At 48.2% G+C, this 24,518-nt stretch overlaps 2 protein-coding genes across 10 annotated transcripts; one reads left to right on the top strand and one right to left on the bottom strand.

Annotated features, from left to right (window-relative positions):
- Positions 1-298: 298 nt before the first annotated feature.
- On the bottom strand, positions 299-15,172 carry Aurka (aurora kinase A). 5 transcript variants are annotated; one of them, XM_048441203.3, is made up of 9 exons: positions 15,038-15,172; positions 12,562-12,608; positions 10,679-10,937; positions 9,133-9,187; positions 8,230-8,421; positions 7,518-7,656; positions 4,086-4,234; positions 1,176-1,350; positions 299-1,090 (listed from the first exon to the last, which is right to left on the bottom strand). In XM_048441203.3, the coding sequence occupies exons 2-9, from the start codon at positions 12,601-12,603 to the stop codon at positions 905-907; spliced, it is 1,197 nt and encodes a 398-aa protein (XP_048297160.1). In that variant the 5' UTR covers positions 12,604-12,608; positions 15,038-15,172; the 3' UTR covers positions 299-904. The 5 variants fall into 5 exon arrangements, with proteins under 5 accessions (XP_048297160.1, XP_048297162.1, XP_087767070.1 ...); XM_048441205.3 differs by having other exon boundaries at positions 10,679-10,874; XM_087910944.1 differs by lacking the exon at positions 15,038-15,172 and adding an exon at positions 14,880-15,026 and having other exon boundaries at positions 8,230-8,418.
- Cstf1 (cleavage stimulation factor subunit 1) lies at positions 15,136-24,518 on the top strand. Of its 5 annotated transcripts, none has more exons than XM_048441199.3 (6): positions 15,136-15,268; positions 17,077-17,271; positions 19,635-19,912; positions 20,049-20,246; positions 21,048-21,438; positions 23,734-24,518. In XM_048441199.3, the coding sequence occupies exons 2-6, from the start codon at positions 17,103-17,105 to the stop codon at positions 23,991-23,993; spliced, it is 1,296 nt and encodes a 431-aa protein (XP_048297156.1). In that variant the 5' UTR covers positions 15,136-15,268; positions 17,077-17,102; the 3' UTR covers positions 23,994-24,518. The 5 variants fall into 5 exon arrangements, with proteins under 5 accessions (XP_048297156.1, XP_048297155.1, XP_048297153.1 ...); XM_048441198.3 differs by having other exon boundaries at positions 17,074-17,271; XM_048441196.3 differs by lacking the exon at positions 15,136-15,268 and adding an exon at positions 15,335-15,440 and having other exon boundaries at positions 17,074-17,271.

Here is a 24,518-nt window from a genome sequence, read left to right as displayed (position 1 = left end):
ACCAAAGGCTTACTTATCCCCCTGCAGTTCCACTCAGGCTTGCTGTGAAGTGTGAGGACGCTCCGGCTGACGTTTTACACTGACCACTTGCATTTTCTATCACCTGACATCTAGTGTCCTGAGTTTGCTATGAAAGCCTGTTTCTCTAATTCCAAGCTCCCCGCTGGTTGATGAACAGATAATACTGGCTGCTATAAACTCGACATGTTAGGATTATAGCCAAGAGACCAGAAAAGCACACCTGCTCACTCTAGCCAACAGTAACCAGGTGACCAAATGATTGCCCATGTACTCCAGGTAGATGTTATACATATATTTATATATTTAACAAGTTTGTGTACTTGACAGAACTCCAGCATAACAGCCCATAACATCTAGAAACACCTGAGTCGAGTCCAAAGCAGGTAGAGCACAGGCTCCGTTAAGGTGGTTGAGGATCCGAATCCCATACAGGCTTAAGGCTGAAAACCAGTGTTCTGAAGGGTTGCCACTTAAGAAAAGGCTATATACAGAGCTTTATTGTAACATTTAAAAGGCTATACAAAGCTTTATTTTAACATTTAAAAGAAAACTACATATTCATTCCAACAGCTTTCCCAGGCCTGGTGGCCCAATAAGTTACACACACACTCAGGCACTTGAAGGCTATGGACACAGGTGATCACTGGGGAGGTGGCCAGAGTGAGAACTTTCCCACGGTGAGACCCCACAAGGACATTTTGGGGGTCACAGGCCATGGGAACTGTTGCAGTGGAACCTTCCTCCAGATTACTGAACCAGGAAAAGCAGCATGATTCTTGCTCAGGACGCAAGGCCAGGGACTGCCTGCTCAGCAGGGATGATGCCCCCGCAGTCTTGATGGAGCATTTCTCACAGCTGCACAGGGGCCATGGCTCCGAATTCTCTAAGACGATTTGCTAGTTAGCTCTTTGGTTTTTTGGCCAGTCGAAGACTTTGAGGAATTAGCTGTGATCCAGGGGTGCTCAAGGACTTCCGCTAGTGTTAGCCTCTGGCTTGCATTGTGCTTTAACAGTCTTGAAATGAGGTCCCTGGCTCCTTCAGTCACAAAGTCGGGGAATGTGAATTCAACCTGAAATATAAATGATACAAATGACATGGGTCAGTGTACAGGAATAAACAGCAGCCCTTGGCAAGAACTGAAAGTGACACCCTACCCGTGATATCCTTCTATAGGTCTCCTGGTAGGTCTGTGCCTCAAAGGGGGGCATCCCAACTAGGAACTCATAGCAGAGGACACCCAGGCTCCAGAGGTCCACCTTCTCATCGTGCATCCGGCCCTCAATCATCTCGGGGGGCAGGTAGTCCAGGGTGCCACACAGTGTGGTTCTCCTGAAAATGAAGGAGGCTGGGTTGACACTCTGACCTACATGGCAATGTGGCATGAGCACCCCACCCCCTGCTCAGTGCTGTCAGACAGGTGCTCACCTACACCCCCACTTTGATGAAATGGATGGCGGGGAGTGTATAAGGTCACACACTAGCCATCACGCTTCCCCAACAACAACTCCAGAACCTCTTGGAAAATCTCTCATCCCAGCAACCCTATCAGGACAGTCTGGAGAACTTTGGAGGCCAGTCTGGGCTTTGAAGCAAGAACTCATCTCAGAAAACAAAGCCGCTATGTAGTGTTCTCCGTAAATATAATTTGGAGTTCTACATGAGCTCTCAGTGAAGCAACGCTACCATCCTAGGCTGGGAATGTCGGCAGATCCCTGTAATTCCAACATCTAGTGGGATGAGGCAGGATTGAGAGAGGGTCAAATCCAAGGCCAACCTGGGCTACAGTGTGAGCCTGTGTCAGGGACGCAAGGGATAGAAAAGCAAAGTCATAGAAATGTAAGGGTCTACAAGATGAGAGGTTCACTCCAGCTGCTCTTGGTTTGGGGCTTAGAAATTTTCTATTTTACATGTGTTTTGTCTGCATGTCTGTACACATGAATGTTATGTCCAAGGAGGCCAGGAAAGGGCACTGTGTCTCCTAAACCTGGAGTTACAGAGTTCTGAGCCACCACATGGGTGCTGGGAACTGAACCCAGGTCCTCTGCAAGAGCAGCCAGTGCTCTCAACAGCTAAACCCCTCTCTAAACCTTTTCTTTTTAAAGTGCTTTACTAGCCTCCAAGGAGCAATTCCCGACCTCAGCCTTCTAGCTGCTGCTGGGATTACAGGAATGCCCCACCACACCTGGCTGAGATTGTTTGTTTTAGTCTTACCAGGCTGGCCTCAAACTTGAGATCTCCTCTCAATTCCTGGGATTAAAGTATGCACCATCACACTGGGCTTGGTTAGCCTCTCTCACCTGCCACAGAGGGAGAGTGTGTGGGGGTAGGGGGGTGTTCTGATTTAAAAACAGCTATAAAACATCATGGACAACTAGAGAAATCAAGCTACTAAGAATTCAGCTAACCATGGCGGTCACAATGGTGGTGACTGTGCAGGGCACCTGTCTTACAGAATATGTACACTGAGGCATCGCGATGCTGTGGAAAACTACCCACAAAGCCGACGCCACGGTGTCCAGGGCTCTGGAATGTTGCTGTGGGCTGCAGTGCTGCCATCACCAATTTGGCACTTTTGATCCATTTGTGTTTTGAAAGCCATAGCTGGAACAAGCCAGGAGCAGACAATGGAAGCTAATGTTGCTGAGATACTGCAGGGCATACTCAACCATCCATGCCTAGTGCCTCACAAGCTCTCTGTGGAAATCTCAAAAGATGGGCCCCAAAATCCAGCATCTCTGATGGGGACTGAATTTGAAAGGCAGCTGGAGCGGCTGGCAATCCCCACTCCTCCTATCGTCTCGCCTGAATCCTGCAAGCTGTCTCTATCCTGATGCCACCACTGAACAGAGCACAGTCCAGGCTAACCCAATCGCACAGTGCTGATTTCACTGGGTAGCAGAAGTGTCCACTGATGTCATCAGTTCAAAAAACCCTGCCCCACTGCAGCTGAAGACAAACAGAAGTGACCTTAAACTGCACTAACCATTTTTTCTTTTTTTTTTTCCGAGACAGGGTTTCTCTGTGTAGCTTGGAGCCTGTCCTGGAGCTTGTGCCTCAAACTCAGGCTAGCCTCGAACTCAGAGATCTGCCTGCCTCTGCCTCTGCCTCCTGAGCGCTGGGACTAAAGGCTGTGCCACCTCTTATAACAGGCATTAATCTTCAAGACTACATTTATTTGCGTGCTTTGTGTGATTACGTCGAGAGAACATCACAGAGCGAGAGGTCGGAGGACAATTTGGCCTGACTCAGTTCTCTCCTTCCACCAAATGGTGCCAGGACTGAACTGGCTCAGCAACAAGCACCTTTATTTACTTACTGAGCTTTCTCCTCCAGCAGGAGCATGCTTGAAGATACCCCATTCACAAGCTGGAGAGATGGCCCAGCAGTTAAGAGCACTGGCTTCTCTCCTAAAGGACCTGGGTTCAATTCCCAGCCATATGGGGCACTTCACAACTGTTTGTAGCTCCAGTTCTAGAGGATCTGACACTCTCACAGACATGCATGCAGACAAAACATCAACACACATAAAATAGATTAAAATTTAAAGACACTCCATTCACATGAAATATGAAAGCTATTTAAACCCAACTTCAATTTGCAAAGGTTGTCTCCTTTTCAACTGCTGCCATTAGACGACATCCTTGCCTCAGCTTGAGGAGACAGTAAAGGTCTAATTCCTGCTGCTGACACAAACAGGAGTCAGGCATCCTCAGAGCTGCACCAACACTGCATGGTTTCCAAGTTCTTAAACAACTGGCGTTTTGCTCTGCTTGCCACCCCAGTTCAAGTACCCCCAGAGTGCATCTTTGTTTATTGATCATACATCAGCCAGACCTCTAAGTTCATTGCCCTCTTCCATTAGCCTCTCGGGATATTCAGAGCCTAAAAGCCAAGGCCTAGAGTGCCAGACCCCAAAATGGTCACCAAAAAAAGCTTTATCAGAACTACAGTGGTTCCAAGTATTCCTAGGTCAGCCAAGGCCCCTTATTTCAGAGTAAACTAGCATTTACTCAACAGTCCCCACCCCCACCCCATCCAGGGCTTCCACCTCTGGAATCCCATACCTGGAAGATGGAGCATGCACAGACCACCCGAAGTCTGCGATCTTCAACTCTCCATTTGGCCCAAGAAGCAGGTTCTCTGGCTTAATGTCTCTGTGGATGACTCTCTTTGAATGGCAGTAAGACAGAGCATTTGCCAACTCGGTGATGTACTGTTGGGGAAAAAGCATTGAAGGCAGGGTTAGCTTTATGTAAAGCAGCTAGGCAAGTGTGAAAGTTGAGCCAATGGAGACTAACTAACACGGTTTTCAGCTTTTGAAGCAAACACTGTAGACCATAAATATAAACACAACTACAGACGGACAGACTCACCAGTAATGTGAGCTTGTAAGGCAGGGAAGGCACCGGCTATAAGATGGAATTACGGTCCCACCAGGCACCATGGAGGAAATGCACCATTAGCACTAAAACAGTTTAGCAGTCTTGAAACATTAAAAGGCCCTGACCAGGTACAGACCCTGAAGGAAGAACCCCGCAGTCTGCTCTGCATCCCATAACAGGAGATTCAAGATACACATGCTAAGTTTAGTCAACATGAAGTCCCGGGGCTAGGCTGTGTCTCAGTGCAGCCCTGAAAGTCAGCTGCACGAGGCCCCTCAGTCAGAGCTGACGCTAGCAGTGTGTCCCACTGTCAGATGCATATGTAAGTGGAAAAAAAAAAAAAAACTTGGTTTTCCCAAAAGAAAGTAAGGCAGAAAAAAGTCCTTGTCAAACAGGATATTTTTCATTCTTTTGTAGCTCACAGTAGAGACCAATGAGGCTGGCACCCACTGCACACTGCCAGAGCCACGGCAGCTATGGGCAGCATCAGTGAGGGACAGCCAGCACTCCCTGGAACCACGTCCCGCTTACGTCCCAGGCTGCGGGACTGGGGCTAAACAAACCCCTTACATTGCTCTGTAGTTACTTAAATTACATGAGGAGTAAACGGGTGGGGGTGCTATGCTAATTAGTAAGGAATAAATATTCTTGGCTTATATCTCAATGCACACAATTGAACTGAAACCTTAAATGGAGAAGCACAAATGTATAGACGTTTTGTCCACGTACAAAGTCTGAAGCAGGGTAACATCAGGAACCAATGGACAATTTCCTCATTTACCTTTGAGAAGAAAGTTGGTCAAACAGAAGATTTCTTATTGTTTGTTTGCAGAATAAGAATACAGAATTTCTTTGTAGCCCTGGCTGTCCTGGAACTCACTCTGTAGCCCAGAATGGCCTCAAACTCAGAGATCCTCCTGCCTCTGCTTCCCAAGCGCTAGAATCAAAGGTGTATGCCACCACTGCCTGGCTGATGATTTCTTACTAATGGCCAATTGAAGAAAATGATTAGTAGAGGTTGCTGTAAGCGTCAGGTGAGCATGGCAGCAGCCTGTAATTCCAGCATGCAGGAAGCGGGCTGCGAAAGAAAAGCCGCTATGCCTTAAGGACCGCGAGACCTCAGACTGCCTGGAGGAAGAGCGTGGAGAGAGAGGGAAAAGCTCAGACCAGGAGGAAACATTTGCAGAATAAAGGAGCTAAAGGAACTAAAATACAACAATCAGGAAAAAAGCACTATAAAAACATAAGACACAGGCACATATATATGACAAACAGCCAGTGTCATGTGACGCCAGGAAACCCAGATCAACCACTACACCCTGTCAGAACCACTGATGTCCAAAACCCTGATGGCAAATGCCCAAGGAGGGGTCTGGTATTCAGTGACTAAACTGCCACCAGCTGACCCAAGCATACCGTGTAACACATATACACTGGACACATAACTAGTGAGGAGGTGGTGGGTGCTGCTCTCACTGCTGGGGGCAGTGGACAGTGCAGCCCAGGGAGAGGGTGCCCACACTGACCCACATGAATGAGGAAAGCACCAGTCCCAGTCCACCTCGCTGCAGCAGGTAAGGTGAAGTGATCAGCAAACACAGACGCTCTCCTTCTCTGTCGCCAAGGACCTAGAAACATCAACAGCTCAGCAGCAAGAGTCCTGCCCTAGGCACCAGAACTCGGTTTCCAGGAACATTCTTGGAAGAAGGAAAGGGTGCTTCTAGGGGCAGGCCCAGAAGTGAAGAAAAAGTTAAGCACTCTGCACCAGAAAAAGCACATACAGCCCAATGTCCCACAACGGCAGTTTACATAGAAGCAAGAAGAGCTCCCAGCAGCCAACAATGGAACAAAATAAAACAAGTCCCTCTGCATTTTAAGTTAAAGACAGGAGAGAGAGAGAGAGAGAGAGAGAGAGAGAAGAGAGAAGAGAGAGAGAGCACGCGCTCCTCTTCTAGAAGTTCTAGACAGTTCCCAGCACCACAAAGGTGTTCACAACCCTCTGAAAGTACAGCTCCCTCTTCGCATGTGGTACACAGATAAACATGCAGGTAAACTATTCAAATACAAAAAAAAATAAATCCAAAAAGAACTCATGACAGGAAGAACAACCTCCTGGCCCAAAATCCAAATAGTTCACACTCCGCTCAGTCCTCCTCCGCTCTCCACTCCTCAGGGTGACCGTGCTTAGCGGCTGAGAGTACAGCATGCGGAAGGAGAGGCTGACTTACAGCAGAAGCAAAGGACAAAGATCACCTGGGCACAGGGCACCGAGCTTACCACCGAGCAGGCTGTCACATTATAATGTGCCATAGGGACGTGTGACAAGAGTGCGCTTGGTGCTGAGCTCCTTCCTAATCACAAGGGAAATGAATGCGCTCTGAAGAAAGCGTGGACGTCGCTACGCCAGTCATCACCAGCACTGATCCAGTCACGACCAAAGTAGGACACTCACTAAAGTTGTTAGCAGGAGAGAAATAGGTGTAGGGCGCACAGAAACTCAGTGCTGTTGTGATTTCTGTATCTAGAACTACACTAAAATAAACACTGTGGTAATTTGAATGCAATTGTCCCCCATAAGCTCATAGGGAGTGGCACTGTTAGGAGGCGTGGCCTTGTTGGAGTAGGCATGGCCTTGTTAGAGGAAGTGTGTCACTGTGGGAACAGCTTTAAGGTCTCCCATGCTCAAGATACCACCCAGTGTCTCAGTCGACTTCCTGTTGCCTGCAACATGTAGGACTCAGCTACAGCACCATGTCTCACCATGATGACAGTGGACTGAACCCAATTAAATGTTTTCCTTTGTAACAGCTGCCCTGGTCGTGGTGTCTCTTCGCAGTCATACAAACCCTAAAACAAAAACAGACAGACAGACAGACAGACAGACACACACACACACACACACACGGGGGAAATCACAAGGGAGAGCGGAACTAGATTATATACATTTCCACAGAAACACACACAAAGCCAACCACTCTATACATGAGGTATAAGCTGTCTTGATTTTTCCAAATGTTCAGTCACATGAGCCTTTTCTGTGAAGACAGTTACCTGCACCATAAAGAAAGGGACATTAGGAGACAAGAGGGGGAGCCTGGACAGTGAAGCACTTACAGTAGCCGTTCTCTGCTCGTCAAACTTGGAGCACTTCTGGAGCTCTCTATAGACTGTCCCAAGGGGTGCATACTCTAGAATCAGATAAACTCTGGTGGCATCGTGGAAATAGCCATACAGCCTGAGGATGTTGGGGTGCCTGCAACAAAGAATGGAGACCGTGACACCTGGCTTCAGAGTCCATCAGGATGTACTGATGTCGAGCCCACCCAAGAAAACAGCACCTTAACCATACCCACACAAACAGATTTGGGTGTGATTCACACCGCTCCCTTCCAGACATCTTTATTCTAAGTAGGAACTGTCAGCTGAACACCAATCTCTAGGTGTTGAGGGGTGGGATGTGCCAACAGAAGACACAACCAAGGCAGACGGGCTGGCCGTGGGCAGGTGCCAAGTGGCTGGGCACAGCCTGCTGGAGGTGACAGCACCACTCACAGCCAGCCAGGTGACGGCAGAGACAGCCAGATGACAGCAGAGCTTCAGGGCTGGCATCTGAGTCAAACTAGGAAAACACTGAGATCAAAAAAGAAAACTAAACAAAATACACCAATTCAACCATGGTCTTCCCCTAACTCTCCTTCTGAGGAAAGAGATCCCAAGTCAACTACTTGAGTGATGTATTCTCAGGGCCACATCCCCTGCATCTACAGAAGATGGCAGCTTTAATCCTTCCCTCTGGTTCCCTGCTCTTGGCAGGAGGGCCACTCACCGCAAGTGGGACTGTATCTCCACTTCTCTTCGAAGCTGGTGCTCCACCCCGGCTTTCTCCAGCTGGGTTTTAAACAGCACCTTCAGGGCCAGGATAAACTTGCTTTGCTTTTCCCTTGCCAAGTAAACATTTCCGAACTTTCCTTTACCCAGGGGGCGGCCAATGTCAAAATCCTCCAGAGTCCACTGCCTTCTAGAAAGTAATGTATTTAAAATATGAAAAAAAAATCTCTACCATTTGCCAATAAACAGCCGACCTGATCATGCTCAGATGACACCTAGTACATACACTAACAAGCACCCACCCGGAACCACCAGAATGAGTCACAACCTTAAAGCCCAATGCCCCCAGCCCAAATCAGCACTGTACTGCAGAATACAGACTGACAGACAACCCTCACCACCACAGGACAGCAACAGTATGGACGACAGCACGCCCTTCAGGACTGTGTGGGGACCTCCTCCCTGCAGAGCCCCAGAGAAGCCAACGGGCTATAGGGAGTCACTCTGGTGGGAGACACAGAGGCACTGTCACTGATGAAGCAGGACAGACCCAACAGGCCATCCAAATGGCTTCACAAACTGTGTACAAGTTCACTGAGTTGTACAATCCTCAGTTCTGTGTTGTATATTAACGTGTGATGTTTTTCTATTTACTACTTTTACAAATAAAGTTTTAATAAAATTTTCTATAAAAAAGGTAATTAAAGAGGTAAAAATGACTTTTGATCCCCTGGTCAATTGGTTTAATGAGGATGTGCTGGGATCGGTGGCCGCAGCCAATGTTCTGGTACTGAGGATGAGTTAGGATGGAGGGCCGCAGCCGATGTTCTGGCCGTGAGGATGAGTTAGGACCAGGGGCCGCAGCAGGGTAAGGTTCTGGTAGAGGAGGAAGAAAGCTTACTTTTTCGAGTCTTCTGTTTTCTGTTTTGATGACTGTTCCTTTTCAGAATTATTTCCTATATGAAATAAGTTAAAATACTGTTTTTAGAGCAACTATATAGTTCTTTAAAAAAAAAAATCTGTGAACAGAGATAAATCAAAGAATAATCCCATAGCCAGGCAGAGGCAGGCAGATCTCTTTGAGTCATTGCCAGCCTGGTCTACAGAGCAAGTTCCATGACAGGGCTACACAGAAAAATCTTGTCTCAAACAAAACAAAACAAAACAAATAACAAAAATCACCAAAATATTAGAGGTGCATCAAGCATGACAACCCTGGCTTTTCATTTCTTCATCGGGGAAACTACTAAACCAGAAAGCATAGTCTGCCACGTGGGGTCTCAATTTCCAGAGCAAATATGAGCAGGCCCTCGTCCAACAAGAGCAAGAGTGTCCATCCTCATCCTGGAACCTTCCCCCGGGAAAGACTTTCCAGAGAGAAACCAGCAGCACCCCATCCACAAGCTGCCCCTGCCACCTTCTCCACCTGCGCTGGGGCAGCCAACATCCATGTGCGGCGTACAAATTATCATCATGGGAAGAGAGCACAAGCCAATCACCCTCCTTCCAAAGACACACTAGCTTCTTAGAAGATGTGACGTGGCACACCTAGGGACCACGGGTGCTACTTCAAGAGCTGCGCACGCATGAGACATGTCCTTGTCACCTGAGACTCAAACAGCACAGCAGCCCCACTCAGGCTACATGACTATGGGTCCAAACTAATTTCTCCTTCCTGATCCAGTCTCTCGATTCATGTCTTCAATATCACCACTGCGGACTGAGGACCATGACCCAGGCACATACGCTCCAGCCACCCGTCCCTTCCGCTGTCACCCTTTTGGGGACCGGCATATACACACATAATTTAAATGGGTTTCCTCCAGACTGTCTGCCATTGGCTTGTTTTACAGACACTATCTCCTGAGGAATTTAAGTTTTCCCTCTTCCTACACCATTTCAGTTGCCTCTTCCCCACTCATCTTCCAGGTCGTATCACCCAGTTGTCTTGAATCTGCTTCCTAAATGAAGTGGCAAATTCACCCACATCTCTCCTTTCTGGCGATGTCTTAGAAGTTAACTGCTGACTTTTTAGCCCATTCTGTAGAAGTGTGTCAATAACTGGCGACTACATGAAGGGGCTGCAAGGGTTGGAGATGCTGAGCAAGGCTGGCTATCTCAGAGCCTGCAAGTACTACCAGCTGCTAAATAATCAAACATTAACCCTGCTCCAGCCACTGCCTTTTAAGTTCAGACTCCCTCCCACGCGCCAACAACCAGCAGCAGCAGCCCCTCCCTTACAGCCAACATCTCCTTCTGCTCCAAAGAACCTGCAGCAGCTTCCCCTTGGCAGGGCCAGCCATTACGTCTGTCTCCATCCCACCTTCTCTTTATCCTCGACACACATGGCATAGAAGCCAGGGCTTCGAAATAAATGCCAATCTACGCATTTGCTTTTTGAAGAACTAAAAAGGATGACCATCTAAGGTAGTAAAAGACTGGCTTACCAGAGGCTGTGGGCTGCTCACTCTTCTGGGGGTTGCTGAGCCGGGAGACAGGTCGAGGAACGCTGGCAGCTGGCAACTGCTTTGGCACTGGCTTCTGACATGAGGCCAGTTTCTGCGCTTGTGAAAGGACACGGTGGGAGGAGTTGGAAGGACACAGGACCCGCTGGGCCTGGCCACTGCTAGCCAATCCTAGGTTCTGAGAAGGAATTTGCTCTGTCACCAAGACTCGTTTTGGACCAAAGGGAAAGGGAACTGTAGTCTGAGATGGAGAGAAAGTAGACAGACATAGCTGATGGTATCCTGAGAACTCAACCAAGTTTCCCTTGTAATCTAAGACTCATAAATATCGTGGATAACAAACGGAAATGGGGGCCAGAAAGGTGACTGAGCAGTTAAGAGCACTGGCTGCCCTTTCAGAGGACTTGTGTTCAGTTCCCACAAGCATCTTCAACTCCAGATTCAGGGGGATGTGATGCCCTCTTTGGGCCTCAAGTGTCATGCATACACACGGTACACAGATGTACATGCAGGCAAGGATTCATTCACATAAAATACAAACAAATCGTTTTTTTTAAAAAAAGTTAAAAGGAGGGGAGATGAAGCTATTTTAATATGCATGTGGCTAAATGGAGGGCACCTCCCACCCTCACCCCAAAAGCCCCCTCTATTAACCACTCAGGAACTCAGCCTCCAGCCAAGGATGGAAACACTGAACTCTATCAAGTTCAGAAGCCAGGGATGCTGGCGCACACACCTGTAATCCCAGTACTTGGGAGGCTGAGGCAGGAGCAGCACTGAGTTCTAGGCCAGCCTCAGCACCTCAGTGAGACCATCTGCCAGGAGCAGACTCAAGCATTACCAAAACTTCATGTCCAAACCTTGTAACAACTTTATGTTTAGGAAATGACTGAACGAAATCTGACTGTTCAACAGCACTAACCTCAAGCAATTTTGCAGAACAGTTTAAGGTTATGCTAGGCTTCCCATAAGCTTGTTACTAGTACTCTGTTAATACCCTGGTTTTACTTTCAGAGCACTTATTCAACAGGGTCCCACTGAATAATTCTAGCCAGCCTGGATCTCGCTACATAGAACAGACTAGCCTGTCTCAGTCGGCCCACCTCTGCCCTCAAGGGATGGGATTAAAGGTGTGCCCATCACACCCTACCAACAAAAATATTTAAGAATGTAACTTCCACCTATAATCCCAGCATTAGGGAGGCAGAGGCTGTCAAACCTGTGAATTCCAGGCTAGCCTGGTCTAAAAAGTGAGTTCCAGCACAGCCAAGACTGTTACCAGAGAAACCCTGTCTTGGGAGGAAAATCTAATCTCCAAAACTAAAATGCATAAGAAATTATGAAAAAGTTGAGTTTTCAATAGGAAAAAAGGGAAGACTCTGACAAAAAAAAAAAAAAAAAACAAATGTAGGTATTATGTCAAGTCCTAAACAACTCTTAAGGCCCACATCAAGCAGTATCAGGGAAGGTGGGACTTCTTCCTGCTTAAGAGAGAGGCCCAGCATCCACCACTCACTTGGAAGACAGGAGGTTTGAAGTGTAAAGCCATCTCCTGCAGAAACGGAGGCGCACCGCATGGAAGCTTCCAGGCCAGGTCAGGAAGGGACTTAAGCTTCCACAAAAGCAATGGTGGGAAGAATTCCAATACCAGAATCGTTTCTACAGGAGCTGCCCCCTGGGCTCTAGAAGCTAAGCCTGACAACCTGAGTTGGATTCTCTGACCCACATGGTAGAGAGAACCTAGGCATGCACGCTGCCCTCTGACCTATGCTGTGGCACACGCATGGGTGCACACAAACAAAATGCATTTCACTTCAAAATTATTTCTAAAAATACAACCGTTAAACACGGGTAATTCTGCTTACCTTAGCAGGCCTGGAACCACAGTTTTCTTTACATCTGTCCATGTCACCTGAAGAGAGAAACAAGAGCCTTTCACTTACAGGAAGCCACCTGCTTTAAAGTGCCGACAGACAGATCTCTGTACGTGTGCCCCGTGTGCACCTCGTCCTTTCCTTGGCACAAGTGAAACAAGCTGACACACACGCAGTGTGCGTGAGGCCCCTTCCCACGGACAATCGCTGCATCTGTCACAGCCTCTCTCATTCTCTCCCCTCCTGGGCACGTTCTTTCTGCTTTAACACATAATGTCCACCACACACAGCCTGCTTGGATACCTCCCACTAGCCCCACCACTGCCTTGGGCTGTGATGCCATCTCTCATCCCCCTTGGAGCAGCAAAGCTCACCACCTATCCTTCTCTTCCTCCAAACCCATTCCTATTGGGCCCTTTGAATTCCACTGCATTGCCAGTCGCTCAGCTTCCCCTACAGTGGCAAACCCAGCACTAACCATTCCCAGAGAACAGGTTTGGCCAGTCACCACTTTTGTCTCCTGTCCCCTACCCTCCTGGTTTGGCCTCATCTTACCCCCCAAACCGAGTCCGTTAACTTTCTCATCTTCACCAAATGACCTTCACAGATCTCTGTAGCACAATTAATAAAAGCCCAGAGACAGATGCTGGGGTTCGGCCTGAAGGTCAGAAAAGCAAAGCAGCAGCCACTGCTCTTACCTCAGCCTGAAATGGCAACCCTGCCTCCAGGAATCCTCAGAATGAGGATTAGATTCCTCTCTAGGGCTGGGATTAAAGGTGTACATCACTACTGCCAGGTTTCTATGGCAAACTACTGTGGCTACTGGGATTAAAGGTGTGTATCACCACAGCCTAGTCTGTAAGGCTGATCAGTGGGGCTGTTTTCTCTCTGAACTTCAGGCAAGATTTATTAAAATACAAATGAAACATCACTGGCACAACAGGCTCAGGTTCCCCTTCGCACACATATGCTTGCTGTCAGAGGGACAAACAACTATGTGGAAAGAGACCATAATGCAAAGATGAGGGAGGCTAGGCAGGAGCTGGGAGCAGAAGGGAAGATAGCTGTATCCACTTCACTAGATGCCTGTTAGGGAACGGAGCTCCTGGGCCCAGATGCTAGCTTTAATAAAGGACCCTGCATTTCAACTTTCCCACGGTTAGCTACACCAGGGCCCTATCCCTACGAGATTTCTATTTCCTACATCTGCAGTGAAGCCAGGATTTTGTTCAGTTTTGGTTTTTTGAGACAAGGTATCTTTGTGTAGCCCCCAAGCTGGTCTGGAACTGTGTAGATCAAGTTGGCCTTGAACTCAGAGATTCTTCTCCCTCTGCTCCCAAATTCTGGGATTAAAGGAATTTGGGACCATACACTGCCTTATGTTTGTTTTTGAGAAAGGGTTTCATGTAGCCCAGGCTAGGCTAGCCTAGCCTTGAACATGCTATAGCAGAGGATTACTTTGAACTTCTGATCCTCCTGCCTCCACTTCCCCAGTGCTGGGATTACAAGCATGCTCACCATGCCCAATGTACAAAGTGCAAGGAATCGAATTCAGGACGTGGAATTCAAGAATCCAGGCAAGCACTCTGCTAACTGAACTACATTTACAGACAGGCCCCACTTTTGAGAAAGGCTCTACTCTAACGCCTCAGACTGCCTATGTGAGCAACCACATCTAGTGTGCGGGGAGGTTAATTTTTTGCTTTAACTATTTTTGTTGGTTCAGGGTTACATGTAGTTCAGGCTAGCTTCAGATGGGCTGTGTCTCTCTCTGAGAACGGCCTTTAGCTTCTGGTCCACTTGCCTCCACCTCCTCGTTATTGGTATTAAAGACGGGGGCTACCATGAAGGTTTAGGCAGTGCTGGGGACTCTCAGGGCTTCCAGGATACTCTACAAACTGAGCTTTAACGGGTCTACACTTTGAACCAGACCCTCAGGTAGTCCCGACATCAACTGCTCAAAAGGCTGCAGTGAGGGCAGCACCGGTTCTGGGCGTGTGTCTCTACAAGGGGGCTCTCATTCATCGTCGATCCAATCTAGACCCCAGCCTCTCCACTAGAATCAGTCCCCACTAAGCCGCAACTGCTGCACCCATACCACCACCGCCAGTTTGCAAATTACTCGGCCGGCTGGTGGTCTGGGTCCCATTCCCACCGGAACCGAAACCCAAGGAGAGAAGAAGCCATCTGGATCTTTCTTACACCGAATGCAAACCTACTGAGACAGCCCCCTACCCCATTGCCACTCAAAGTTCCCCTTCGGTTTGCAGCACCCAGGCTCTCCCTCGCCCACCCGGTCCCCTTCCTACCCATGGGCAGGATCCTGCCTTCGACCGAAGCCTCCAAGCGATCCCGGGAGCTCAACCGTTACAATTCAAAGGTTCTCCTTTTAAAATAGGAGTTAAACCCTCTCCTCCGAAAGCTGATTGGCTCGAGGCGAAGCGACACCGTCCTGTGATTGGCTCACCGTGAACGCGACGATGGGAAGCTCGGTCCGTGCGTAGCTGGAGCGCAAGCGCACTGAGCCGTCAGAGCCCGGAAGTGGTGAGCCAACTGCCTGTCCGATCTGTGGCCGTTCTGTCGCTCGCCGTGCTCCCCCGGATCGGGCGTTTGCCGGTCACACACCAGCCCTTTGGGTTCAGGGTTGTCGCGAAGGTGATCAGCTCCGAGGCGGTGAATGAGCGCCCGGAACGTGCCAGTGAGTAAGATGGCGAGAAGGGCAGGCTGGCGAGTGAGCAGGAGGTTGCTCGGCGCTCTGCTGCGTGCCCTTCGCGCATGCGCAGTGAGTGCGCACTCAGAGCGATCGATCGGGCACGATTCGCGCCTCCATTTTTCTAGAAGAGAACGGGAGACCGAGACCCTGATCGGGGGTACGGGGTTGGGGGTAGGAGGGGCCGTAGGGAATCGGGTTGGTGCGGTTGGCTGGGGTCTGTGGTGGATTGCGTGAACTATCTGCAACTTGCGGAGAGGATGGCTAGAGGCCGTACGCCCCGAGTCCGTGTGCCAGAGTTGGCCGGCCAGGCCTGCAGCCCGAGCCTCCAAGGGCCGCGGTCCCTGGGTCCGCTGCAGCCCCGGGGCGGGCTCTTCCTGCCTCGTGTCTGAGAGTTCCTTTTGGCGAACTGGAGAGCCTCGAAGTAGACCTGGAGAGCCTCGAAGTAGACCTGTGCTCCACTGGAAGTTCGGTGGGGCATTCAGTGAAGGCTCAGCCACTCCCCCCCCCCCCCCCCGCCGCCGCCTTTAAATCTCGTGGTACAGCCCCAGGTATTCCCTGGCAAAAGTGAAAAAATGGTAGCTCAGTAGTTTAAGTTGTGGGCTCCGGAGTGCGCAGACTTGCCCTCAACTTTTGGTGGCTGACTTTAGCTTGGATGGATCTCTTAGATTCTTGGAACTCATTTCCTCCTCTGTTGTGTCCCGGCGTCTTATGCAAGAGTAGAATTGTGTACATGTATTTCTTACGTAAGTGCACTAGTATATTGAATACCTTCGTTCAGTGATCTAATGCCAAGTAGGTGCTTGGAATCGTATCTAGCAGTACGAAGTGCTTGATTGGTGTTACCTGTTGAGGACACCCCATCAGTACGATGCTGTGTGTGGTCTTGCTGGCTTTTTGTTGTTGTTGCTGCTGTTGTTGTTGTTACTGAGTCTAGGACATCTAGCAGGCTAAGCAAACATTAACCCTCGGCCATATTACCAGGTCCCATCTTCTTGCTTGCTGTCCCCAGACTCATGCAGTCAAACGTCTAGCCACACACATACTGATATTTATCAAATTGTCTGCTCAAATTGATATGGAAGCTATCGCCTTCAGTTTTGGGTCATTCTCATGGACTGGAGAGCTTCGATCCTTCCAGATGAAACTGAGAGCACAGTCTGTCCAGATTTACATTTCCTGTTTGTTTTGGTGGTATCACTTTAAGTTTGTGACAGGGTCTCTGACTGGCCTGTGACTTCCTGTGTGGGCCAGGCTGGTCTCAAAATCACAGGAATCTGCCAGCCTCTGCCTGCGAGTGCTGGGATTCAAGGCATGCACCACCACCGCCCAGTGAAAACAGGTTTTAAAAATAATAAAATGTCACTCATAGATTTACAGTCCAACTGGTGAGAAAGGTAAAGTAGTCCAGACATCTACAGAGTGTGAGCTGTCTGCCTATTGCAGGCACCAGTGCTAACAGAAGGAATAGCAACAGAGAAAGGCTGCAGGTGGGCAGTTTAGCAGAAGAGAGAAATAGTGAAGGGTTCTCCTGTACCGTTGGTGACATGGTTTGTATAGTTTCTGTATGCAAGCATCCACCTCTGCACTTTCTGTGCACCATCTTGATTAACCTCCAGTGACTTAGGTAACAGTCGAGGAACCTGAGCCAAGGAAAACAGGGTGACCATCAAAGATAATACAGCTAGTCAAGCTGGGAGTGGAGTGTGTGGCTGCTCCTGGCCGAGGAGATCTGCGCGGCTGGTCGCTGAGGAGTGCCTCTGCTTTTCACCAGTGCCTGTTTACTCTTGCAGCAGTCAGGGAAACTGTCCTCTTCTGCAAAATGTACAGAACCAAAGTGGGTTTGAAGGACCGCCAGCAGCTCTATAAGCTGATCATTAGCCAGCTGCTCTACGATGGTTACATCAGCATCGCCAATGGCCTCATCAATGAGATCAAGCCCCAGTCGGTGTGCGCACCTTCGGAGCAGCTCCTGCATCTCATCAAACTAGGTAAACTGTGAGTGCGGATTCCTACATCCCAGAATAACGTTGTAGATGTCTGCCAAGGGCAGTTTCTGGGGTTATTTCTGCGTGGTTTCAGTGTCCGATGTGTGCCAAGTACAGAGATGGGTACTTGAAGGGTAACTGAAGTCCAGGTGATGAAGCTGGTTCTATTTGTACAAATGATCTGGGCACTCCCCTCAGGTCTCAGCTCAGATGTCATGGCAGATTGCTCTTCTTGCCGTTGCCCCTGGCTTTCCGTGCTCCTTTGCTCAGTTGCTCTGCCACAGTGATCCGCTTCCCTCCTAACATACTATCTGAAACTGGCTTTGTCCTTTGTATCATTTCCATACACACACACACACACACACACACACACACACACACACAGAGAGAGAGAGAATCTCTGTAGCTATCAGGGCCTTGTGTTGGTCGTTGGTATATCCTGGAACCTACCTCTCCCTCAACAGGGTTTTGAATTACCCAGCTGTGTCCACATGTCACTTCCAACATTTATGGTAAGTTTGTGTTTAAGGATGTTTTCAATCAGGAAGTGGTCTCCACAGCTCACACACAGACACACACTCTAACATTATTCTGGGTCAGTATGAAAGCGTACGTAACAAGAGATATGTTCACAGAAAATATAGCACCATACGGAATACATTTTATTCCTTTGACTTGATAATGCCACTTATGAAATTGTCCTGGGCGGGGAGGTAAATTAAAATGGTCAACAGAGAAAATTTAAATGTAAGATTTTAATTCTAGATATCCATAAAAATGTATAATGTGGAAGCAATACAATGTTGAAGATTTGTTCTGGTGAATTGTGAATGTTTAAACAACCAGGCAAGTCCCAGTAGTACACGCAGACGTTTGTCTTGAAAAGCAAGAGTTGTATGCTTGGGAAGAGGCCACAAAAGTTCTTCATGTGTTTTGATTCCTCCTATACCAGTTACAGTTACTGTTTATGTGATTTGTGAGGTTATTTTAAAGCCAACACTTTCTTGTTTGTTCTGGGGCTTACTGAGGAGTGATTTTTATTATTACTGTTTTGCTAGTTTGGGTCTGTATGTGTGCGGTGCCCCTGGAGGCCAGAAGAGGGTGTCAGATTCCCTGCAACAAGAATTACAGACATTTGTTAGCTAAGAATTCAACCCAGATCCTCTGAAAGAACAACCAGTGCTCCTAACAGCTGAGCCATCTCTCCACCTCTGTGTTTTCTTTTGATTTTAATTTTTTTTTAAGGTTAAGTTTTTTATTTTATGTGTTTGGGTGTTTAACCTGCATGTATGTGCATGTACCATGTGAAGCCTGGTGCCCACATAGGCCAAGAAAGGTTATCCAGTCTCTTGGAACTGGAATCATAGATGGTTGTGAGTTACCGTGTGGGTAATGGGAACTGAATCTCAGGGCAAGTACTCTTAACCCCTGAGCCATCTTTCCAGCCTCCTTGTTTTGTTTTTAAGACAAGATTTCATTATGTAGCCTTGCCTGTCCTGCAGCTTGTTATATAGACCAGACAGGCCTCGGCTTATCTACCTCAGCCTCCGTAAGTGGGCTCCATCATTCCCAGCTTTTTATTTGCTTGCTTGCTTGTTTGATATTGGATTTCTTGTCTCCAAGGCTACCTTGAACTCAATATGTAGGTGAAGCGGATCTTAAACTCATGATCCTCTTGCCTTTTCCTCTTAAGTTCTGGGGTCACAGGCAACTTTTGTAACACCCAACGAACATATTTTTTATAAACTAGAGTGTACTTAAGTATGGCATTCTTTAAAAAGAACTTCACTAATATCACTAATTCACCCCAAAGCTGCAACTAACTAATCACAATCCTAAAGACTAGAATTCAGTGCTGGAGATATAACTCGGTGATACGTGTTTGCCTGGTAGGTGTGAGGCTATGGGTTGTCCCCAACACCATAGAATAAGCAAAAATGGACTGGAGAGATGGCTCAGCGGTTAAGAACATCTTCCAGAGGTCCTGAGTTCAATTCTCAGCAACCACATGGTGACTCACAACCATCTATAATGAGACCTGGTGCCCCCTTCTGGCAAGTAGGCAAACATGTAGGCAGAACAATGTATACATAACAAATGAAAAAATCTTTTTTTAAGAAGAAAGAAAGGCAGCTAAGTTTTGTTTCCCCATTCTAAATGGGGAAAATAAGTTAACTACAGTGCTGTTGTTTGGTGGTGTTAAAGATGAATTCTGCATGCAGCAGTGTGCATCGTGCACAGGATGGGCAGGGTGCATGGCTGTCCGAGCATTTGCTGGTAGTGGCGGACATCGTTTCCACCGTAGACCCGGAGCTTGTCTTTACACTTAACAGCTTTTCTCACGCTCTTAACTTTGGTTCCTCCAGGGATGGAAAATGATGACTCTGCAGTTCAGTATGCGATTGGTCGCTCTGATACAGTTGCCCCTGGCACAGGGATTGACCTGGAGTTTGATGCAGATGTCCAGACAATGTCGCCCGAGGCTTCCGAGTATGAAACCTGCTATGTCACTTCCCACAAAGGCCCATGCCGCGTGGCTACCTATAGCAGAGACGGGCAGTTGATAGCCACAGGCTCCGCTGATGCTTCCATAAAGATACTGGACACGGAAAGAATGTTGGCCAAAAGTGCCATGCCAATTGAGGTACCCTTCCCGCCTACCATTGCTCCAGACAGTGCAGCTGTGTGCTCGCCAGCTCTGGTGTGCCCGTGGGACTGTGGGCTTGGACCAGGTGCCTCTGTACCTTGAGCATCTATCTCTCCTTTTCTTGTTGGTCCAGGTCATGATGAATGAGACTGCACAACAGAACATGGAGAACCACCCAGTGATTCGAACTCTTTACGACCACGTGGATGAAGTCACGTGTCTTGCTTTTCACCCTACAGAACAGATCCTGGCCTCGGGCTCAAGGGATTATACTCTAAAATTGTTTGATTATTCCAAACCGTCTGCTAAAAGAGCCTTCAAGTACATTCAGGTTAGAGATCAGAGGAGCCTTGACTTTTATTTAGATACAGTATTTTATGGTCATTTTCTTAGACTCGGGTATTTTGTGACTTTTATTTACATACAGTATTTTATGGTCATTTTCTTAGATTCGGGTATTTTGTGACTTTTTCTGGTGGTCTCAGTGATCACCCTATAAAGGATAAGCCCTGGGTGCCACTTTCCCAGACTCCACTGGTGTATGGGTCACGGCTGTCCTCTGCCCAGGTAGGACTGCAGCTGGGCCAGGAGGATTGGCACAACAAGTTCATGACCAGCCTGCACATAGTCAATTCCTTGCCAACTTGAACTATAGTGTGAGACCCTGTCTGAGAAGCGGGGTTAGGGAGGGGTCACTTTTGTTGCGCTGTGGGTTCGAGCTCCAGGACTGGGAAAAAACGAAAACTTCCCTATAACTATAGCTTAAGTCACCAGTGTTCTCAGTTGGAACTGTTGAATGTTTCAGAAAAGCGACTTGTGGTCCCCTGTTGGGTCCATGTGCAGAAATGCTTGTGTTTTCAGAAGCGGTTTCCGTCATTCATTGGCTGCTTTTCCTTAGTATCGCTGCCCTTGAGCAGGTTAGAAAAGCTCTTTTTCACCTTTCACCACATGAGGGCAGCTCCCTTACTCCATTTGCAAGGGTCTGTCTGATTTCACCCTATGTTCATTCGCAAGTGACCTCCTGTCTAGTTTACGGAGTAACTGGCCAGTAAGTTTTCTTCATCCCGGGATGTGCATTTGTCCCCCTGCTGGTCAGGTCCTGGTGACTGACACTGTGCCTCTGTCCTCACAGGAAGCTGAAATGCTGCGCTCCATCTCTTTCCACCCTTCTGGGGACTTTATCCTGGTTGGGACTCAGCATCCTACACTCCGCCTCTATGACATCAACACCTTCCAGTGTTTTGTTTCTTGCAATCCCCAAGATCAGCACACCGATGCCATCTGTTCCGTTAACTACAATCCTAGTGCCAACATGTACGTCACTGGCAGCAAGGACGGCTGCATCAAGCTGTGGGATGGTGTCTCCAATCGCTGCATCACAACCTTTGAGAAAGCTCACGATGGCGCAGAAGTCTGTTCTGCCATTTTCTCCAAAAATTCCAAGTACATCCTCTCGAGTGGAAAAGACTCTGTAGCTAAGCTCTGGGAGATATCCACAGGGCGGACGCTGGTGAGGTACACAGGTGCGTGAGAAGGGATGCTGGGGTTTCCTAGGGATCAGATTCCTGAGGACTGGATATACTGCAGGAAAGGAGTTCAGAGAGGCCTTTGGCCCATCCCTAGGCCAATATAGGAAGCCCCTGGAAGAGATCACCAGTGTTCATGTATAAAGTAGACCCAGCAGATGGGAAGAAAAGAAAGCCAGCTCAGTTCCCCCATTAGTTACTGTTAGTCTCTAGTTTGTAGCATCTGTGCCCATGGGCTCCTTTTATGGTAAGTCTTGAATTTGCCCAGCGTGGTACTCAGTTCAGCTCTGGGTACAGAGAGTGCTATGTGCTGTTGCGCCTTATTGTGGTCCACAGCCCCTAAGAGTGTTGTTTGACAGGATCGTCTGGGAAGTTCCTCTCCTGTGAGATGTGTGTCTCACTACAGTAAGCACACCAAGGTTGTAGCTTGCAGGGTATTGTCAAGAAGCTCTCTGAGTTAGCATCTTGGAGAGGGACATAGAAGAGCTGGTGACATTCAAGCCACTAGGGTGCAGTACTGGTCCTCTCTGTGGCACAAGCTAGTTGCCTAAAGAGCCACTTTTGTCATTATCCTTGGTAACTTGGATACTTTATATGGTATCATTCTGGAAAGCATCTCTTAAAACCAGGTGCTCCTTGTATGCAGAAGCCACCAGAGAGAACGTGAAAATGTTCCATTCACAAGTGACAGTCCTGCTTTCCTGGGAAGATGCGCTAGGACAGGCATGAACTGGACTGCTACCAAGAGCTTGGATCTTTGTAGACACCTGATTTATTGGCTTAATTTAGTAGAGAGTTGCATTTTTTTTTCCTGAAGGAATGTATACATTATGAATTTTCTAATTCCCAAGTCATCACCCTGACAGTTGGCGTCCTGACAGTCGGCATGCCAGGGTTTCCATTCTGGTTTGAAGACTTACTTAGAATGCAGAGTGGTTTTGAAATAGCGATAGAAAGGGGGAACCCAAAGAGGACATTGGATGTATTAAATTTATCATGTGTTTTTATATGTACTAGACATTTCAATATTCGTACTCTATAGCTAGGCTATGGATAGATAGGAAAAGGATGAGCCCAAACTTACAGGAAGAGAGTTAAAATTTCCAGTATTTTATAAGAGAAATTAAATGGAAAGTCGGTTATAAAATGCACAGCATTCCTGTAAATCCGAGAAGTAGAAGTGAGGCCGTCTTTCTTGACTCATCAAACCGTCTGTGACTCAAAGGGATATTATGTTGTTGGTGAGACATTTGACTGACGGGTCGTTTGGTAAATATTTCACAATGGTAATAGAGTGTTGTGTCGATTTTTTTTTTGTCACACTCTTCAGTAAGTCCATGTACCTGCACACAGATTGATGTCTGTCACCATTACCTGGAGTCAGTGGAAGTTAGGAATGGACACAGGTGCAGATTAGAAGCCAGAGTCCTGCACAGCATTGAGTAGATCTGCCTTGCACCTGGTTCTGTGCAGACCTTACAGATAAACGCTCCTGGTAGCGTCTCCTGAGCGCCTGCATGGTGGGGCTTATGAGTCATTTGCTTTACTCCTCAGCACCCTCATGGGCAGGCGCTGGAGAATTGGGGAAAAAAAAAAGATTTGAATTAGGAAAGCATCTACCCAAAGTCACGGCCCCTCAGGAGTGCACACCCCGCTCACTGCCTCTGTAGCCGTGTTCCTCCCTCATACAGATCTGCACTTCCAACTCTGAATGAAAGTAACACATGAGCTCTGGTTTCTGAGGTTAGAAGTGCAAGGGTATTTGGGAGAATGTCCACTAAAATATAGCCTCATTAAGTAGTGGATTGCCCTGGCTGTTTTAATATTTATACATTACATGATATTTTAGCATAAAATGACTTCTGTTTATAGTCATGAAGTGATAAAGCTTCCCTTTGAAAGGTGGGCGCTTATGTGGTGTGCCGTTAGGAGTTTATGCTGAGGATAGGATGCTGTGTGCAGAGGAAAGGTGGGCGCTCGTGTGGTGTGCCGTTAGTTTATCCTGAGGATAGGAAGCTGTGTGCAGGATTTTACAAACTGTTCAGTGGATGCAAGCTGAATGCCCAGCAGTAAGAGATCGTTAGTGATGCTAGGCAGTGCCCAGCACCATGGGTGTAAACTAGGAGATGGATGGCGTAGTACAAGGTGGGCCTTTGCCTGCAAGTGCCTCGAAGTGAGTGGTTACCTTGAGTGGTCCGCCTGGAGGTGACAGTGTTGGCACAGTGCTAGAACTTTGTGAGGGTCTAAGGCTACCCCTTGGTCCACAGGCTAACATGTTGGTTTGTGTGATAGGCGCAGGTCTGAGTGGACGGCAGGTGCACCGGACACAGGCCGTGTTTAACCACACTGAGGACTATATTTTGCTGCCGGACGAAAGGACCATCAGCCTCTGCTGCTGGGACTCTAGGACAGCTGAGCGCAGAAACCTGCTTTCCCTGGGCCACAACAACATCGTGCGCTGTATTGTGCACTCACCCACCAACCCCGGCTTCATGACGTGTAGTGACGACTTCCGAGCTCGGTTCTGGTACCGGAGGTCCACCACTGACTGAGCCAGCCCCACTCCTAGGGTTCCTGTCTCAGGACTCTGCCCTCCCTGTGTCCTGCCACCAGCTGCAGGAGTGAGCAGTTTGTACCATCTGGTGGGTGTGCCATTGCCTGGCTCCTGCCTTGGGTTTGAACGTGGAAGCTCTTTTCTTGACCTTGATGGAGAATTGTGGGAGAAGTTGGAGAACAGACCTATGCGCTTGTCTGCTGCTGTGATTCCGGTGTGCTTCCCACCGGCTCCATAAGTGCAGGACTTGCCATGGCTTTTGCCTGGTCCAGGAGAAGGACAGAACACTGGAAGTTCTTCGTGGCCCGCGGGGACTCTCACAAGGAGTGTCCTCCGGCTCTTTTGTGACCTCTTGTGCCTGCCCTGCCCTCTTTGTATTTCCTTTCCAGCTGTGTTTCAACACATGAGGAGGTCTGCAGCTCTGAGGACTTCAGTTTGGTGCCTTGTGGAACCACCTTGCAGGGTCCCATTCCCATTCTGAGGTGACGTCACCCTGGTAATAAAGCTCAGATCCAAAACCTCA

This window comes from Myodes glareolus, chromosome 10 (genome assembly GCF_982192425.1).
Source record: "Myodes glareolus chromosome 10, mMyoGla1.1, whole genome shotgun sequence".
Taxonomy (NCBI): Eukaryota; Metazoa; Chordata; class Mammalia; order Rodentia; family Cricetidae; genus Myodes; species Myodes glareolus.
Note: the sequence above shows the minus strand (reverse complement) of the source record. Positions and strands in the feature narration are given on the sequence as shown.

Coding starts and splice junctions, on each gene's coding strand:
- Cstf1 (XM_048441199.3), top strand. CDS start 17,103: ATGTACAGAACCAAAGTGGGTTTGAAGGACCGCCAGCAGCTCTATAAG. Junction 17,272..19,634: donor CCTGCATCTCATCAAACTAG/GTAAACTGTGAG, acceptor TGGTTCCTCCAG/GGATGGAAAATGATGACTCT. Junction 19,913..20,048: donor AAAGTGCCATGCCAATTGAG/GTACCCTTCCCG, acceptor TTGTTGGTCCAG/GTCATGATGAATGAGACTGC.
- Aurka (XM_048441202.3), bottom strand. Junction 8,422..9,132: donor AAAACAGAAGACTCGAAAAA/GTAAGCTTTCTT, acceptor ATTACTTTCTAG/AAGGCAGTGGACTCTGGAGG. Junction 7,657..8,229: donor GAGATACAGTCCCACTTGCG/GTGAGTGGCCCT, acceptor TCTTTGTTGCAG/GCACCCCAACATCCTCAGGC.